The 18,120-nt window shown below is 38.5% G+C and overlaps 2 protein-coding genes across 2 annotated transcripts in view; one reads left to right on the top strand and one right to left on the bottom strand.

Moving 5' to 3' along the window:
* LTN1 (listerin E3 ubiquitin protein ligase 1) overlaps positions 1–5,601 on the top strand; it is a 30,950-nt gene extending 25,349 nt beyond the window's left edge. Inside the window, exons 25-30 of the mRNA XM_014938157.1 lie at positions 33–219; positions 668–839; positions 1,963–2,183; positions 2,691–2,885; positions 3,605–3,772; positions 4,509–5,601. Coding sequence (XP_014793643.1) covers positions 33–219; positions 668–839; positions 1,963–2,183; positions 2,691–2,885; positions 3,605–3,772; positions 4,509–4,571 — 1,006 coding nt within the window. The 3' untranslated portion in view covers positions 4,572–5,601. The remainder of the gene's footprint in view (positions 1–32; positions 220–667; positions 840–1,962; positions 2,184–2,690; positions 2,886–3,604; positions 3,773–4,508) is intronic.
* A 3,583-nt stretch (positions 5,602–9,184) lies between these two features.
* N6AMT1 (N-6 adenine-specific DNA methyltransferase 1 (putative)) lies at positions 9,185–14,451 on the bottom strand. The gene is made up of 6 exons (XM_014938159.1): positions 14,278–14,451; positions 13,170–13,259; positions 12,481–12,571; positions 11,483–11,566; positions 10,672–10,813; positions 9,185–9,644 (listed from the first exon to the last, which is right to left on the bottom strand). The coding sequence occupies exons 1-6, from the start codon at positions 14,421–14,423 to the stop codon at positions 9,538–9,540; spliced, it is 660 nt and encodes a 219-aa protein (XP_014793645.1). The 5' UTR covers positions 14,424–14,451; the 3' UTR covers positions 9,185–9,537.
* Positions 14,452–18,120: the final 3,669 nt, after the last annotated feature.

Raw genomic sequence — 18,120 nt, forward strand, 5'->3', positions numbered from 1 at the left:
AATTTACTATACCAAATAACATTTGTCCATAGATCGCCTCCAGCAGCTCTTATGTCTGTCCTGGCCACTCAAGAACTCCTGCTAGAAAACATCCTGGAATGCATTCCAGTTGGAGAATTTGCAGTCATTCAGCCCCTGAGCGATGAGTTCTGCCTTGTTCTAGGTTATCTTCTCACTTGGAAGTTAACTTTAGCTTTCTTCAAGGCGGCTTCTTCTCAGGTATATGTTCAGAGTCTTTTCCTTTTAATTGAATTTCTTAACATGCTTATTTGCTTTGAATCTTGAAGTTTCATCCAGCATTTACATGCTTTCAATTTTGTATGTTCTTACATCTTGGTTTTGTGGAATTAGTGGAATTCTGAAAGTATTAACAGACTTATGCTTCTGCACTGCAATAGTTAAGGATGGTAATTATAAAGAATTAAGATACATTAATAGATTATTCTTTCTGGCATCCTCAAACAAGCTTGCTACATTTTATAATCGTTCAAAATGGTGCAGAGAACTAAATTACTCTTCTAAACACTTGTTCTGAATCACAGTCTTGCTTCTCCTCCCTACAGAAACATCTTTGTATTATTTACAGATTAAGCTATGTTTGCTAAGTCTCATCTGTATTTTGTGGTTTGTTTAGTTGTGGTTTGTTTTTTTTTTTTAACACTCTCAGCTGCGAGTTCTCTACTCTCAATACCTTAGAAGAACTAAAAGCTTGAATAAACTGCTTTATCACTTGTTCCGGCTTATGCCTGAAAACCCTGTCTTTTCTGGGCCAACTTCAGAAGTTCCAAATAAGGACACAAAAACCTTCTTTACTGAAGAGCTTCATTTGGATGTTAAAGGTTAGTAAAAACTGTATTTTTGCATTTGAGAGAATTTTTTTTGCTGGTTTAAATATTTTTTCTGCTTAAAATACATATTTAGAAAATCTTACCTATAAAATACACAAATACATACAAATGTTTAAAAATCTTTGGCTAACACTCTCCATTTGAACCTTAAACAAAGTTGAAATATTTATGAGGAAAATCAAGAAAAAAAAACCTAAGCAAGCAGGAAATGCTTAGATTATTCCCTTAGGGCAGAAGTAATACATTGCTTCTATCTGAATCCTGCATGTATGCAAAGATTCCAGAATAACTAAAAATGTGTGATTTATTCTGGAACTTTTCCATTTCTTCTAGGTAATTTTTTTATACTAAATAGAATTTCTATTTTTTCTTCTGTTTTGATACATAAATAAGAAACAAAAATAAATTTTAATATTGTTTAAAATTTTTTGAGGCGTTAAATTATGCGGTGTTTTCGTCACACTGTTCAGAAGACCCAGAGTTAATCAACCGTGATGAGAGAAGAGAGGCTGGATTTTTTTAGCTGAGAAATATGAAAAAGAGAATTAGTTATGAAAGTAACTTCATTGAGATTTTTTTTTTTAATGTACCTGTAACCTGTATTTAAATATACCTGTAAGCAAAGATATTGAGTTCTCACTTCTTAATTTTTTGCTTGAACATCACTGTATGTTACAGAATGATTTATCTGGAGGACGGTAAGAAAGAATTACTAACGTGATATCCCAAGAGAAAGATTTCCCTTTTCTCTTTATGCCTTCTGTAGAACACTGCAAATCTCAGGTGTACTCCAAACATCTTATTAGTGAACGTTTTGTCATTTCCAGAATTTAAAATTATTCTTGATTTCTGGTAGTTCACCAAGAGTTCATCTCTAAATTAGAAGATGAGTTTCTGGTTGTGAAGTGTTAGCCTGAGAAACAAAGGAACCAGACTCATGGAGAAAGACAGAGTCAAACAAGCATTAATGGTAGCAAATACAGAAGGAGCACGTACGTGAAATTCCAGTTACCACCGTTGTGTTGGTATCAAAATTTTTGTTTGTGGTGTGGCCGAAGCAGCGTTTGTGACTAATGCGTTAAGAGTATTTCAACATCCTTTCTTTTCCTCCCAGGGACTGGAGTCCTGTCATCCCAGATCCCACACTTGGCCTGCTCTGTGTACCATATAACGCTGAAAGACTTGCCAGCCATGGTCAGGCTTTGGTGGAATAGCTGTGAGAAACGTGTCTTCAATGTCGTAGATAAATTTACAAGCAAGTATGTCAGCAGCGTGCTTTCTTCACAGGAAATATCTTCTGTTCAGAATAGCACACAGTTACTTAATGGCATAACGGTTAGTAAGACTTTTTCTTTTATTTTGATTTACTTTAGTTTTTTTGTAAACATTTTAAGAAATGTTACTTTTCAGAACCAGACTGTGTTACAGTGTTGTATACGATTGCATTTTTGTTATTCTGAATGACTGATGAAAACACAATTTAGCTTGGTATTGATATATTAAGTTGATGTTTATTAATATTCTGTTTGGAAAATATAGAAAAGAATGGTTTTTATGATGTTGGAGAAGTTGAGTGGGTAAGTGGAAGATAATGCTATCAATATTACTTCTTTTTGGTTTATTAAAAAATGTAATAAGTGGATTGAAAAATGGCTGGTAATTTCTTTTTGGTTTGCCAAGATAGGAGGGGATTTTTATTTTCTTTGAGAAAAGTGTTTTCCTGGTGTAAGGAAATTATTTAATGTGTGTAGTAAAGTATTCATGGTTTATATATATGTATAAAAGGACCGGAGATGGTGCGTATCCCTGTGGAGTTTTTCAATATGTGCGTTGTCTTCATAGGTGAAAGCTCGGTCTGCTGCACGGGAAGTCATCGCTACTTATTCAGTTGATGACATATTTATTGAACTAATAATCCAGCTTCCATCCAATTACCCGCTGGGATCTATAACAGTTGAGAGTGGGAAGAGGGTTGGTGTGGCAGTACAGCAATGGCGCAATTGGATGCTGCAGTTGAGCACGTATCTGACACATCAGGTGAGTTTAGAGAAAGCCCATCGTTTTGAAAACTTAAGAGTCCTGAGACTAGAAAAATATTCCTAGTAATGTAATATTATTTAGATCGGTATAAGGAATCTCATCAGTAGATCTCAAAGGACTTCGTAGAATTGGTCACTGTTGCCATCTGGTTTTCTCCACATGCTGACACAGAGAGGTAAAATTACCACTTAATAAGTCCTTTTAAATCTATAGCCAAAGTTAAAAATTTAGACCTCTTAAGACATGGGCCACTGTTTGCCCCGTGTGGCAATGCTATCTGTCCTGGTTTAAAGAGACCATCTGTTGTTCATTTGAGTGGCCAGCCCAGCCCAAACCATGTCAGCCATCTCGACTATAAATTTAAAAAAAACCAAAAAACCAAAAACAACAAAAACCCCAGTACATGATATTCTCTAATAGATTGGTGGTTGCTGAAGTTGCATCATCTATGGTTAGAACACAACAAAACAGTGATTAAAAATTTTAAAATCCCCTTGTAAGTGCGTTCTTTTCATTGTAATGGATGCTTGCACTTCTATAGATCAGACTGTCATCTGTATTTCATGTGTTGGCTCTATAAATTGCTCACTGCATATATTGCCTGTGATTTCAGGTTATAAATCCTTCAGGCTTTGTTTCCTTCATGTATTTAGGAATAACAGTAAGAATATTCTGAAGGAATTCTGCAGCATTAACAGCTCTTTTCTCTCTGTTAGAATGGAAGTATAATGGAAGGCTTAACGTTGTGGAAAAATAATGTGGATAAACGTTTTGAGGGCATTGAAGATTGCATGATCTGTTTTTCAGTCATTCATGGCTCCAACTATTCTCTTCCTAAAAAAGCTTGCAGAACGTGCAAGAAAAAGTTTCATTCAGCTTGCCTGGTAAGTGCCTAGACTGAATGCTTTTAAGTAGGCAGAATATCCATTTACAGTTTGAACAAGGAACTTCTGTTGTAATACCATTAGTTCTCCATTATCTTGTTGGAATCTTTGGGATTAATGGAACTATTTGTATGGATTTTGTACTATCCATTTTTTGTACTACCCACTTTTGAACTATCCATGTCGCGTTCACTAAGACATAAGCCATTACATCCACATAGGGTGTAGCAACAGCGTCTTCTTGTTACCAGTTCAGATATGGAAACAGAAAAGGTTAAATTTCAATTTATGCAGCATGCTCTTTAGTAAACCCTGCTGATCTGGATAATTAACATTTAGCTGTATCCAAATAGAGATAGGCATTGGTTGCATGGAACAGGTTGGCATCTCTATGGCTATAGCACGGATGAGTTATTGCTGCTTCAAAAACGCTAGCTTTTTATTCTAAAATGACACTGGGTGAGAATTCCTTTATGTCAGTTTGGGTTTTTTTTTAATAAAACTTTAGTATTGTGTCTGTATGTGTGTGTATATATATATATACATGCATATATACACAAGTGGAAAGGGTTGGGTTTTTTCACTGTGTCGTCTTGGTGTGTTTTTTTTAAAGTGTAGTTCGTGTTTTGATAATTATATTCATTGGTGAATAATGGTTATTATTGGTGACTGATAAACCAGCCTTCTTGATATTCAGCTTCCATTTGTATATTAAACAGTTGTCTTTCTCTTCCAGTACAAATGGTTCACATCCAGCAACAAATCCACCTGTCCACTCTGTCGAGAGACGTTTTTCTGAAATAAAATGGTCTTTCTTCCTTTTGTGAACTCAGTAATAAATGAAGAGGAGGAGGCAATAAACTGTATGTTGAAAGAAGCAAACTACTTGGAAATACTGTCAGTTACTTAGATTTTTGACTAGTGGGATATGACCCATATTTACCTCTGGACTGTTTTTTGTAAGTTTGAAGATTCTTCTTTGATATAAAGAAATATATAAGAATAATTTATTTTAATTTGTATATTTTCAAGGTATTGAGATATGTTAAAAATACAGAAATAATGTAGAGTTAAGTCTGAAAAGTGGTGTTTAAGCCACGGCATAGCTGATTAAAACCTCTTTATTTTAGGTATATTCTAACATGGCGTTATGCACTTAACCCAGATCACGCCTCTTAATATAACAGGTGAATTTAACATAGATGGTATAAAGACTTGGGTTTTAGTACATACATGGTAGTTTCTTTTATGGCGGGGAAAAAAGGATGTTGTTGCTGTTAGACATTAAGGCATGGAACTAGCATGATAACCTTCTGTTAAAGCATAAAATTTAAACATGGCATGCTCTAAACTAAGGTGTTTATAAACTGAGCTTTCACCATTAACAGTCTCATTTTCCCAAAAAACCTCAGCCATCCAGCACCCTAAAAACATGAAAACTTGGAAGCCCAAGTAAGTAGAGAGAGTACAATCGTTCCTGCATGACCATGAAAAACACTACCTCTTTATTGACAATTGGCTTTTTAAAGAGAAGGCATATGCAGTGATCAATTCTTGTTTTCATGATTGCAGTTAATGGCTTCATTAGCTGGCAATTTAATTATCACTGATTGTAGATTGTACTTCCACTGTCCCGTAATAATGACTCTTAAATGAATGTGACAGACGCGTCAGAATTTAATATTGTCTCAATTTCAACTATATGTTTATTTCATGCTTTTCTTTTAACAGCAGTAACATACTAATATATTCTAACTTGGGTGGTATTTGTGGTGGATTTCTTTGAAAAGTTAATAAAAGGGGAGGAATAAATGAATTTGGGCAGCCTTTGCAGTCTCTGGATTGCTTTTTCCCATGTGTGATAATAAACTTTCAGAAATTATTAGTATACGTTTTCAGGTGCCAAGTTTATAGCATGATCAATTGGCTGTACCTCAAGAGTTGCTTATTTTAGATTCTGTATGTTTTCCTAAAATTGGTCCTTTTTGAGGTCACAGCGCTAGAAATTATTTTTAGCTGTTGATAACAGGTAACGCTGGGCATCCAGACATCCAGAAGAGAAGTTTCTGACACTTTTTGAGAAAGAGAGAAAGGACAGGATTTAAAACTGGTATATAAAGCTGATACTGAAAAGTTCTGAAAGCACAGATTAAAGAGCAAGCTGTATTGTCTTCATAATTACTGATATGAAACCTCCAGGATTGTCTCAGTTGCATCACTTCATTTCAAACAAGACTGGTTATTCTAGATTACTTTTTTTGCAAGTTAAATAACTGATTTGAAGGGCAGTTGTGGTTAACCAGGTATTGCTGGAAGAGAGCCATCTTAAACTTGTCCGCAGACCCTAACTTGCAAATTGTCTACTGGGAGCAGCCTTGTGGAGAGCTTTTGTCTTGGTTCTGCTAGAACAAAGAGGTGCAGGCACTCGCCTCATAGCACTATGTCTTTTGACACTGGTGCTTGGTGACAGAGCGGTGCCTGTCAACAAGGGCAGAATTTTTGCTTTCTTCTGGGCAAGCTTGACATTACGTAGGAAGTCTGTATCTGCCATGCAGCTTATTCTCATGTGCACTGAATGCAGGAATATGCTTCCCAAAACTCTCCAGAAAGCATTACATCCTTTGGCCTTCCTAGGAGAATAGGAATGCCCTGGCAAATGCTAAGTGTACGTGCGGACCTCTGTGCAGACACAGCAAATTTCAAAATTTAAAAAAAAAAAAAAGGGAAAAATAAAAAGTCACCTGGTCTTTCACTAGTTCCCAGTCTTCACCAGGGTGATGGGAGCATAACAGAAGTCAGTTCTTACAGAAGTCACCTCTGTCCTTACTCGGATTTATTTTGGCAAGTGCTTCCACTGAAATTACAGCAGGCAGCAGGACTGTGGGGCCAGAACTGACTTACGATTCATTAAAGTGGACACATACAGTTCCTTGTCAAATATCCAGTTGTGGGAATAGGAATGCCCTGGCAAATGCTAAGTGTACGTGCGGACCTCTGTGCAGACACAGCAGATTTCAAAATTTAGAAAAAAAAAAAAGGGAAAAATAAAAAGTCACCTGGTCTTTCACTAGTTCCCAGTCTTCACCAGGGTGATGGGAGCATAACAGAAGTCAGTTCTTACAGAAGTCACCTCTGTCCTTACTCGGATTTATTTTGGCAAGTGCTTCCACTGAAATTACAGCAGGCAGCAGGACTGTGGGGCCAGAACTGACTTACGATTCATTAAAGTGGACACATACAGTTCCTTGTCAAATATCCAGTTGTTAACTAGTCCAGTGAAATAATTTTTTGTTGAAAGCATGTCATGCTTTATTACACTTTCTGTTCTGATCTCCTGTTCGGTTTTTCATTATTCTGTCCTTTATAATTTAAAACTGCATATGCTGATAAGCATCGTGATCTACCGTGCCAGATGTCTGCCCCTTTTTATCTTTGATTACCTTTTAAAACTAATTCTTCAGCTGTAGCTAAAAGCTAGACAGATTAACTAAAACTTCCTTTTGTTAAACCTGTGGTCTGATTCTACTATGTTTTGACTACATCTTAAAGTCTTCTTTTGCTGTTGTGATTTTTTGCTCAGCAACCTAACTTCGTTAAGCAAAGTGGTTAGCAACATAAAACTTCCAGAGCTGTCTAAGGATGACAGCATTTTGGTTTATACAAATAGCTCTACTGCTATAATTATAACCTCAAACCCCATGATTCTACATAAAAGTAAAATCACCAAGCATAAATCCTCCTCTCCTTGCAGTTTTGTAAGGGGGAACTGAACAACAAAAAAAAAAGTGTGGCTTAGCAAAGGGTCTGCCATCAAGTCAAAAAGATTCTAGAATTAGGAAGCAAATTAAAAATGACACTTCAGAACTGACCAGCTGGTAAGCTGCAAGAACAAAAGGCTGCTTAAATTCTTCAATGGAAAATTGTGGAAACATGTTATTTCACAGATGGTCACAAAGTTTCCTCTCAGTTTCTCACTTTTGACATTCCTTAAACAAATTATTCAGAAGGCAAGAATCAACAAAGTCCCAAGAGTCGCCTCACTTCGGTCAATGAAATGTGTATTTTTTTTTCAGACTCAGTAGTTTCAAGTACTAGAAGTACTAGTTTCTTTAAAGCCTTCTACTGTGTGTTTGCATTCACATTCCTCTTTAGCTATATAAAAACAATTTGACAGAAAAGTTACTGAAGAGGATGCATTACCTGTGCTTGAATTGTTGAATTGCAGTGTTGCTCTTCAGTGGTCTTAGAAGCTGGGGAATGGTGACCCTTAGGATGTAAAATAATCACCTTTGCACAATTCCTGCAATCCAGTCCTTTTTGTATTTTCTCCAGGATGGTATAAGGAACAACTTTGATACCAGACCATCGTAAGTTGACTTTTGACCTGTATGAGTCTAAAGTAGCTTCTCACATTCTTTTCCAGTAAGATACCTCAAATGGTTGAGTGAGGTTTGCAGTCCCATGTTTCTGCTAACAGCACCTATGCTTATGTGTTATTCTCCCTGTCCTAAACCTCCTTTTTTTCAATCTCCTAGATAAGTTTTTTGGGTGGTCAGCTCAAAAAATGGAAGAACTTTTAATGTTTGTGCAAGGTGGGTAACTACAGAGTCGTTAAGTTTAGTTCTGAAGTCTTAAATGGAATAGTCTTTACAGTGCCTCGGCATTCTACAAAAAAAAAAAACCCTTGTGACCTTAGTCCCCATTAAAAAAAGCTAGCTAACAGTTCATCATAACATCACTTGGAAAAAAACCTTCAAAGTCAGTTTCTTTGAAAGCATCTCCCAGACAGCAGTAGTGGTGCTGGGTGTGAGCCAAACACCTTCCTCATAGGCCTGTTCCCACCACGCAGCACATGTCTCTTAGCACCGCTGGGACAATGCTCTATCAGAACCTTCTGTAGGTACCGGGAGGAGGAGGCAGCTGCAGAGGAAAGCTCTTCATCAGGGTCTGGTGGTCAGGAAATAGCTTCCCCTTTTGGATAGTGATTTTGAGGGAGGGCTTTTATTCCACTTCCTTACTGACAGTCATTGTTTTCAGCCACCCATTAACTAGCCTTTTTAATAGCACCTCATATGCTTCCCCTTCCCCCCCCAACTTCACGTATGAGAACCCTTCATCTAATCTGAAATACTCCGTTGTATTACCCTCCTTGTAAAATGGCATAAAAGAGAGCACAATCACCACAGTACTGCCCAGAGGACTTCCCTTTGTCCCAGCTCTGGAGATAGATACACTTACTGCATCTTTCTGTTCAGAAGTACACTGGTTCCTTATAACAGAAACAAACTCAGTAACTGTGCCTTAGACCTGTAAAAGTGCCTGATGCTACATCAAAATGAGTAACACTCATTGCAAGTATTCATTTCAACCCAGCATAGGTATAGACTAGCTATTAAAACAGGAAGAATTATATCAAATAATATATATAATATATATAATTTTAATAAGCCATAGGGACAAATATACAGATACCTATTTATAGAGGAAAAAGTCTTTAGTCCTTCAGTGTAAATGCAGCAGGGCAAGGTATTTCACAGTTCCCCCACAACTGTCCTTCAGATAGCCAGAGGACAGCTGTACCTCTGACAGCAGAGGTTACATCCAGATTAAAAATAAATACAGAATCTTGATGAGTTTCACCATAGTAATCAGGAAGTGAGGATACACCTTAAGAGGGTAAAAATCCTGGCTTAAAAATTGATTTGACACCTTCAGTACTGTGTGTTCAACTTTCTGCGTGCCATCTGGAAGGTTGAGAGCAGTTATCAAGACTTCCTAAATTTGAGGATAGTCAGCATCTCTTGTCCTGCTTGCCTGGAGAGTACTCGTGTGCCTTCTAAGCCACTTTTCTTCATTGTTTCCAGAATTTCATCTGTAATTGAAAGTGCAGTGTTACAACCAAGTTTATATAGAAATCTGCTATAAAAGGCAGTGGTAATGTATCTGCCAAACGTAAGCTGTAAAGCAAAGATTATAAAGTGTATCCTTTTACTCTTTCAGAGGACAATTTTTATGCAAAGTACTCTGGCACCAAGAAAAAATAAAGTTTACAATTTACTAAGTGAAGTTCTGCATTTTGGTGTTATTAATAGCAATGAACAACTCAATTATGAACCTAAGTTGTAAGAGAAAGTTAAATTCATAGTGACTTCTCCTGAAGTTGCCTAACCAGTTGTAAAAAATCTTTTTGAAATTATTTAATGATATATAACCATTAAGCAATTAGATCAGAAATGTGACGTCTTTAATTTTTGACACGTGTAGAGAAAAGATTTGGACTCCCTCCTTCTAACAGAAGGTTTCTGCATTTTAAGTTTACAACACTATTCTCTTTCATGAGAAAAGGTTGGCCTGGCTTCGCTACTTAATTCAGAAGACCTAGTTACCTTTCTGTCTTGGAATTGAAGTCTTGCAGAGCTGCTGGGCCCAGGACCTACATATTACCATTTTCCAAACTAGATTAGGGAGTTCTTAGTTTTGGTAAATTGGCTTATATTTTTGGTCTGGCTCACCATACACTGAATGTGTAAGGCATGAATTCAGAAAAGGGCATCTTATTATGTAAAATTCCCTCTATAGGTTAGACCCTCACCCAAACTTGAAAGATGAGAAACACAAGAGTCTGCAGAGATGCCATGGTTTGTATGAAGCATGCAGATACACTCTAGTCATCTATAGCAACTCTGAATCATGGCCTACACCACCTATATGAATTTCAATACATACTGTCAATCTTCAGTTGGTTGCTGTCACCATGTTAGATTCATCTGATGTTATCTACTACTTTTTCTTGTTTACTGAAGTCTGATAACCTAGAGAACGCTGCTGTGATCAACACTTCGATTAATACAGTGTTAAATCTGGTTTGGCATATTTAAGGGTCCAAGGAAGGTGATCACCTGGATCATTTTCTTTAATTGTGACCAAGTAGAATAATCCTCCTGGTGAAAGTAGGTCTGGTACTAATGGAAAAACTCTATCCATTACTTCTCTGCCCTTTTTGCCACCAGCCCAGGATGCCTCTATTCCACAGCTTTCCACCTAGGAAAAATGAAAGCAAAGATTGTCTTAATACAGAATAACCTAAGTGTCAGTGGTACTTATAAGGGAAATGTCACCATAATCTTTAGCTTTAGGTGTCTGCCATTAGCCATCTGACAACTTTGATTCAGCAGATTAGTTTATGCAGCAAAATTACTTCAAGACTACTTCCTACACAATAAACACACTACTTCTGTGTTCTCTTCTTAGTTCTCTTCTTAAACTGAATGAAAAGAACTACCTGTTTTGCATGTATTTTTTTTAATGTTTTATGAGCTTTTTTGTCAAGTGGAAGATGAACAGAACACCCTTTGAGTATTCACATGTCAAATTCTGAGTAGGAGTCTGCAGAAGCAGAGGGTATTTATTTTTACAGAGAACACACACATTTTCCATTGAAAGTCTTCTATAAGGATACCTTAGTGTGCCTAAGAGAGTCTTCTATGGTTTATACTTGATGGAGAAAATATGTACTGAAAAGCAGCAGCTAGCAATCCTTATTCCCATGTCATCTTTATATGCAACAGTGCTGGTCCTACAATATCCTTTATTTAAAAAAAAAAACAAACAACAAAACAATCTGCAGTTTTCATATCAGAGCTGATTTGATTTGCCATTTTTCTGACGGTAGAAATACAGTTTTTACTGTGTATTTCAAAGTTTTCCTACCTCTTCAGAAGGTGTCACCACGTATGGTGGATTAAATAGCAGTAGATCAACCTTCCCATTTAATCTTGGAGACAGTCCTTTGACCTATAAATGAAGTTGAAGATTCTTTTGTAGTTTGGTTTGGGTTTTTTTGAAACATAAAGAATGCAAACATTTTGTAAAAATAGAGTTACGTAGTGCTGGATATTCTGAGCATTTCAGCCTGACTTAGAAACACTAAATTTTACTTCCTACGTGCAAGAGAAGCATCAAGAAGAAGTACCCGTGCATTGGAGAACAATTTCAATAGTCCTAAGACTATGTTATGTATGGGATGTAGACGAGCAAGAGACACATACGTGGACACAAAGGTAGTACTTTATTCTTGCTCAGTTCAGAATTTAAGTTAGATACAAAAGAATTTTGAATAAATTCATCATTTTGTTACCCAAAATGAACAATCTGTGACAACTGCATTTCAGTTCTCAAGTATGAGCAGTTGTTCATACATTTTAGATCACATTTATTGTTGCCTATCCTCATCAATTAGAAACATATATTCAGGGCATTTTAAACAAATATCTTGACAAAGAGATGAGAAACTTAACCTTTTCTCCATACAAAATTTTCTAAGAAACAATAACAACATACGCAGTTCCTAATTAAATCAGAAAGAGTTGAGCACCAAGTACTGCGTAGCATTATCATAGCCCTTCCTATAACGTCAGGTCACTGAAAAGATCCTTGTGCAGCATTTTCCAAACTATATCTAAACCATTTATTTTTTAAATTAATTCAATGAATATTTAAAACTTATATTAGAATTTTAAAGCTTGAGTAGTTTGGTTTTCCTTTCTATCAGAAACACTTTGGCATTTTGTTATTTTCTTTTTTTCATCTTTAAGAGGTTCCTAAGAGAACAGTTGTTCTCGACTTTATGGTTACTGGTCAGTGTCTCTAATACGTATGAAAAAGTTAGAAAAACTATAAAGAAGATATTATTGAAACATCTATCTTACCAAGTCAGTAATGACTGGCTGAAGGTGAACATTGTTAAGCAGAGCTGTCTCCAGTGTACAGTGAGCTGCCATCGGGTTAATATCTGTGCATCTAAAAGCAAAATATTATGAAGTGCAAGTCACTGGCTACTGTATCTGGAAGTTTAACCCCCTGAACCACATGATAATTTATGTGCACTCCATGAAAGTGTCTTTTCCAGCATCCTTTACAAGTAAATAACAAAAAATAGCCAGTTAAGTACACACAATGTAACAGCAGTTAAACCAGTCAATACCGCACTGGAATTTTTAATGACCATCTGAAAGGTGAAGCATAGGATTTCCTTTTCAAAGCTAGCTCTGCATAAATATATATGCATACAAGTCTCTGATAAAATTCAGTTACTGCAAACATGCAGGTAATTGATGTTATGTCATCTCACCTCAGTAAGTAAAATTCAACCCAGCAAACACAAATGTAAGCTTAGCAATTTGTCTAATGAGTGGGAAAATGGAATTTAGTCGCATGACTACTTGTTATAGAAACTGAAGGAAAGAGTTGAAGCTTTCTTTGCTCTGATTTCTGTACCTGTAGCACTGAGCTAATATTTCTTTGTGAAAATAATAGTTTTTTAAATGTGAAAATTATAAGTATGTGAGGGCTAATTATTATTGAATGCAGCATTTTCAGTAAGTGTTATTATACTTACATGTACAATGCATTGGATCCAATAATGGAAGAAGCTACAAATGTTGAAACCACCCCAGATCCAGATCCTATTTCAAGGCAGATTTCAATTCTAAAGAGAGAAAACTCTGGATGACTTTTGTTTGTAAGGTATAAGAACACCTGCAACAAATGCAGAATTAGTCAAGACAGTGTTATGAAACCTGCTGCTGAAGTGCCAGTCTCCCAAACAGGCTGAAATACTTGCTGATCATAGGGCCTTAGAGCCCACATCATGTCTCTTTCATAATGGCTGCAAGGCCTACTGCTGCCCATATAGACAATTACAGATTCTCACAAGCCACTTTGGGAAACGTGTATGTTTCCCCTGTGTCTAACGTTAAAGTTCCCCTTAACTACACAATCTCAGTAGTGCAGGCTACATTTCTACAGCAGTTACTGCACATTTATTGCTGCAAGACTGAACTCCCAACAGAAATCATGGGAGAAGGTCTGGAGATATTCAAAGCCTGTCTGGAGGTGTTCCTGCCCAGCCTGCTCTAGGTGAACCTGCTTTGGCAGGTCCCTCCCAACCCCAAGCCATGCAACGAAAGCAGGCCTCAAACGCAGAGTACCTCAGAAGGGTTTCAGCCAGCTCTGGTCAAACAGCAGTGGCAGGCAATTTTAAAATAAGCACTTAAAAGTTTAACTCCTTGGGTGATTTCTATAGTGGTTATAGTTACGTAGACATACTTCAGCTGTGGCAATGACAGCCACTGAGACTGGGCAGCGACCTGAGCAACTATAAAGCTCTTACAGCCTCTTCAAAGTTGAGACACGGCTGCTTTTAACCACGTCCAAATACTTGCTGCTGCCGCTACCAAGAGAAAAAAATCGGCGGAGCTGCTCCTAAAATTACTCTCCGGCCAACGGGCAGAGGCCGAAGCCGCCCTGAGGAGAGCGGGGGGCACCACCTCTCCCCGGGCCCTGACAACCCAGAGCAGCCCGTGGCCCTGCGCCACGGTCAGAAGCCGGACGCCCCCTCCTTGGTGTCTGACAACTCCGGCCCCGGGGGACGGGGCTTCCTCCCCCCTCACCCGCCAGGGGCGCCGCTACCGCCTCTCCCGAGGACCGCCCCCCGCCGCGCCTACCCGGCCTCCCTCAAGCGGGCCGCGTCCCGCTCCAACGCGTCCAGCAGCAGGAAGGTGTCCTCGGCCGGCTCGTACACATCCCCGAAAGGCCCCTCCGCCCCGAGGTGGTCGTACCGTGGAGTAGGGAGCCCGGGGACCACCGCCATCTCCCCCCGCCCCGCTTCATTCCCCCCCTCTCCCAGGGCGCGCATGCGTGGGCACCTCCATCCGGCCGGGCGGGCGCGTGGGGGGAAAAGGGGTGTGGCCACGGGCGCTGAGGGGAAGCGCGTGGCGTTCGCGCCCCCGACGCCGCCAATGGGAGGGCGCCGGCGCGTGCCTCCCCTCAGCGCGGGTCTAACGGCCGCTCAACGGCCGCGGGGGCCTCGTTATCGGTGAAGCTGAAACCTTAACTTCCAGTGAAAACGGCCGTTGCAAGGGGAATTCCAGCATCGTTTCCGTTCGTCATACGGAGCAAAACGATCCGATATCAAAAGTTTTCGCTAAGTCAGTGTACGCACACGCAGCCGTCCCCACAGGAGGTGACCTGGCCGTCCCTGAAGGTTGATGGGAAAGGCACCTGCTACTCATGCTAGTTATTTTTGCATCCGCTTCCCAAATTAATTTTTTTTTCCATCAGGAGAAGTACCTTTGCACGGCCAGTTAGCAGCGAGCCAAACTGAAGAGGTGCTGAGGAAGTTGCTAAGTGGCAATTCCACAGCAGAACGGCTTACACTGACACTCTCCTTAAATGAAGCTCTATTTCCCAGTTATGAAAGAACGCGTTTCTATGACTCCCCACCAGTGACACTTAGCAGCAACCTTGGCTCCAACCCTACGAACTCCCAAATTCAAATGAAAATGAGGCTCTGCAAAGCTGAGAATTGAGGGGAAATTCCACAGGAAAGAGTGGATTAATAATCTGCTCTGCACAACAAAACAGAAATGAAAAAAACAAATTCTGATTGGAAGCAGGAGAGACAGGGGTACAAGCACTTAATTCCCATGAAATATTTGTGTTCAGTTATTAATGCACTGTGTACTTAAATTCGGAGGGTGACATAAATGTCTGGGTCAGTGATGGAATTGTGTAGGTCAATGATGGAAAAGGTCTTTTCTAATAATCAGGCCAGAATCTTAAAATGTTTTTTTTGTAATAAAGAGCATCAGTTTTGGGAAAAGAAGGAGAAAAAAAAAAAACATGACACATCCAGTAGATTAATCTTTGTTGCCTTAAGTACATTTAAGGGTTGAGGTCTGTCTTGTTTGCTAGCCTCCACTTTTGACTCTGGAACTAGGGAAAAATAAACAATTTCAATTTTTCACTTGCAACTGTAAATGATGTCTGTAAAACAGAGGATATCTTCCCTTGATTTTTGAGCAGCTCATAGTGCATAAATGTAGCTAACTCATTTTGAAGCTAGGTTCATTCCTTTTATTTCTGTATCCACTGTAGGTCCCTTTTCCATAGGAATATACAAAAACACAGAAAGGGAGTTCCTACTTTATGGTGGGGGTGTCATCTTTTACCGTCCATTGCAAAGAACTAGGAAATAGATGCTTTGTCCTGAAAGTTCGTAGCACATTTATTCCACATACCCATGTGAGGAAGAAAAGATGTCATCAATGTACTTAGTCCTTGCAGTAACAGTAAATTTGTTTGTGTAGATTCTTAGAGAAAGGACTATACCCACACACTATAGACAAAAAAAGACAACTGATGAATCTCCATGACTCTTGCAGGAGGGGACAATTCCATTCTCCCTGCAGATGTGGTGACTGGAGTTACCTGATCCAAGTGCTGGACACCAGCTCACCAGCCAGGTATCCGGAAAACTTAGCTGAAAGTTCAGTATTAGTCCATCCTGCCTTCCATCTGCCTTTAGCTGTTGCCTGCCTTCAGTGCTACCAAGTAAAAGAAACACGCTACTCTTCAGCCTCAAAGCTAATGCTTTTTGAAGTATCAAACAGAAATTATGTATAATCATAATTAATACACCAGAAATATATGCAAAGGATTATGATCAATCAGTAGTAAGCAAGTGTCCTTTAGGTCTAGTCTTTTGGGATAAGTCAATGCATCCAGACATCCAGAGATTAATAGAGTTCCAAAGATGAGATTTTAACTCTAGGATCATTTTTGTTCTGTAACAGAAATGAAACCATCAAGATTTATCTTAAAACAGTTTAGGTTCTTTGTATAGCGTGTAAAGCAACTCTAGAAATTCAGAAAACTTCAGTTTCCAGGGTAAACTTATTCATGGACCTGATCTTTTAGTAGTATTACATCTTAGTGTAAAACGTTATATTCTTTTGACTTATTCCTCCATATGAAGTGTTGTCATAACCTGTCTCAACCTTCATCTCACCAACAAAATTTAACATCGTTGCCACCTAATTTTTGTCTTTATCATGCTCTTTCGTGAACCTGTTCTGATAGGAATTACTCTGTCTTTCAATGTGGTGTCTGCATACAGGCAAACTGAGATGTTAACTTGTGCTTTACTGGAAACTCCTTGGCTGATGCAGAGTAGCATTATCATGTTTGTGTCTAAATGGCGGGTTCTGACAGAGGTTAACATTGATATGTCTGCTCTTCCTAAATTACCTTGATCATCACTGGAGCACAATAGGCTGTTTCAGGGGGAAGTAGTGAGCAGGAGCCTGGCTGGAGACAATACCAATTTTTTAAATGCAAAAGGAAGCTCAGTAGATACTTCTTTCATCTGTCTTCCCAATGATTTCCTGCTGCGCCAGAGGAACAAGTACTTGTAAAACATATTAAGCTTGCATAAAATTCCATTACTTTGGCAAAATGGAGTCATGTTAAGAGACAGAATTTTGCACTGTGTCCATATTAGGAAAATTAATTCTTTGGATATATTTTTTTAATCTCTACAGGTGGTCGGGCTTTGGAGTGCGGTAGAAGAAATGACTTCACCATCTTCAGCTATAGTGGTTGTTATTTTTGGCTATTTCATACTTCATGAAATCTGGTTAATTATTATTGGTTTTTTAATACTTATAAGTCCTTCTGGGTGAATTTTATAAAACATTTATTTTTATTGCTTATATAACTACCTAAAATGTTTTTCTTGGTAGACAAATGTACTGTTTTTGCCAAAACAGATTCTATTTCAATTTTGGGAAATTGTTGGAAAGCTAATATTCCCGTTTTCAGTGGTGCCTATGCCGTGTTATTAAACCAGGCTTTATGGAGATGAAAAATTGTTCTTGACAGGAATCATAACTATTTGTTTACACTAACTAAGCTGCATGGCTCTATCCCATTTGGAATTCAGTGCAGTTCCTCTCATACAGCAATGCTTAACCCATAATTTCCTAGCTGCCTGTCAGCCCTCAGAGGTCTCCATTGTAAACTTCTCAAACGTTTCACAGCTGTGTCTGGCCCTCCATGTCCCAGAAGAGATGTAGACCCATGCTGGACCTGTGAATACTCCTGTTTCTGTGCATTTGAGGAGGTAGAGCCACCAGAATGACTGCAGAGACAGAACTGCTAAGAGAGGTCTGGAAGAAATCTCTTTAGATTATCTGTGTAGTCCAGCAGGCAACCACATCATATAATCTCTATCTAAATCTGAGCAAGTATCTTCCTAGAAGTAGCTAGATCTCTTGCCATCAGTATTTCTAATGGAAAGCTATGATAACACTTCAGTGTTACAATGATTAGTGCTATTATAACACTTCAGTGTTATAATGATTAGAAGCCTGGTAATTCCCAGTGTAAATGTGGTGGTGATAGGTTTTATACTCACTTACTCTGGCAAATATGTGAGCTTAAGTGGCTCTTTTCATAGTTTTTACATGATGGATTTGTAGACAAAGAAAGGCTCTCATCACCCTTTG

Source organism: Calidris pugnax, unplaced genomic scaffold (assembly GCF_001431845.1).
Source record: "Calidris pugnax isolate Ruff unplaced genomic scaffold, ASM143184v1 scaffold25, whole genome shotgun sequence".
NCBI lineage: Eukaryota > Metazoa > Chordata > Aves > Charadriiformes > Scolopacidae > Calidris > Calidris pugnax.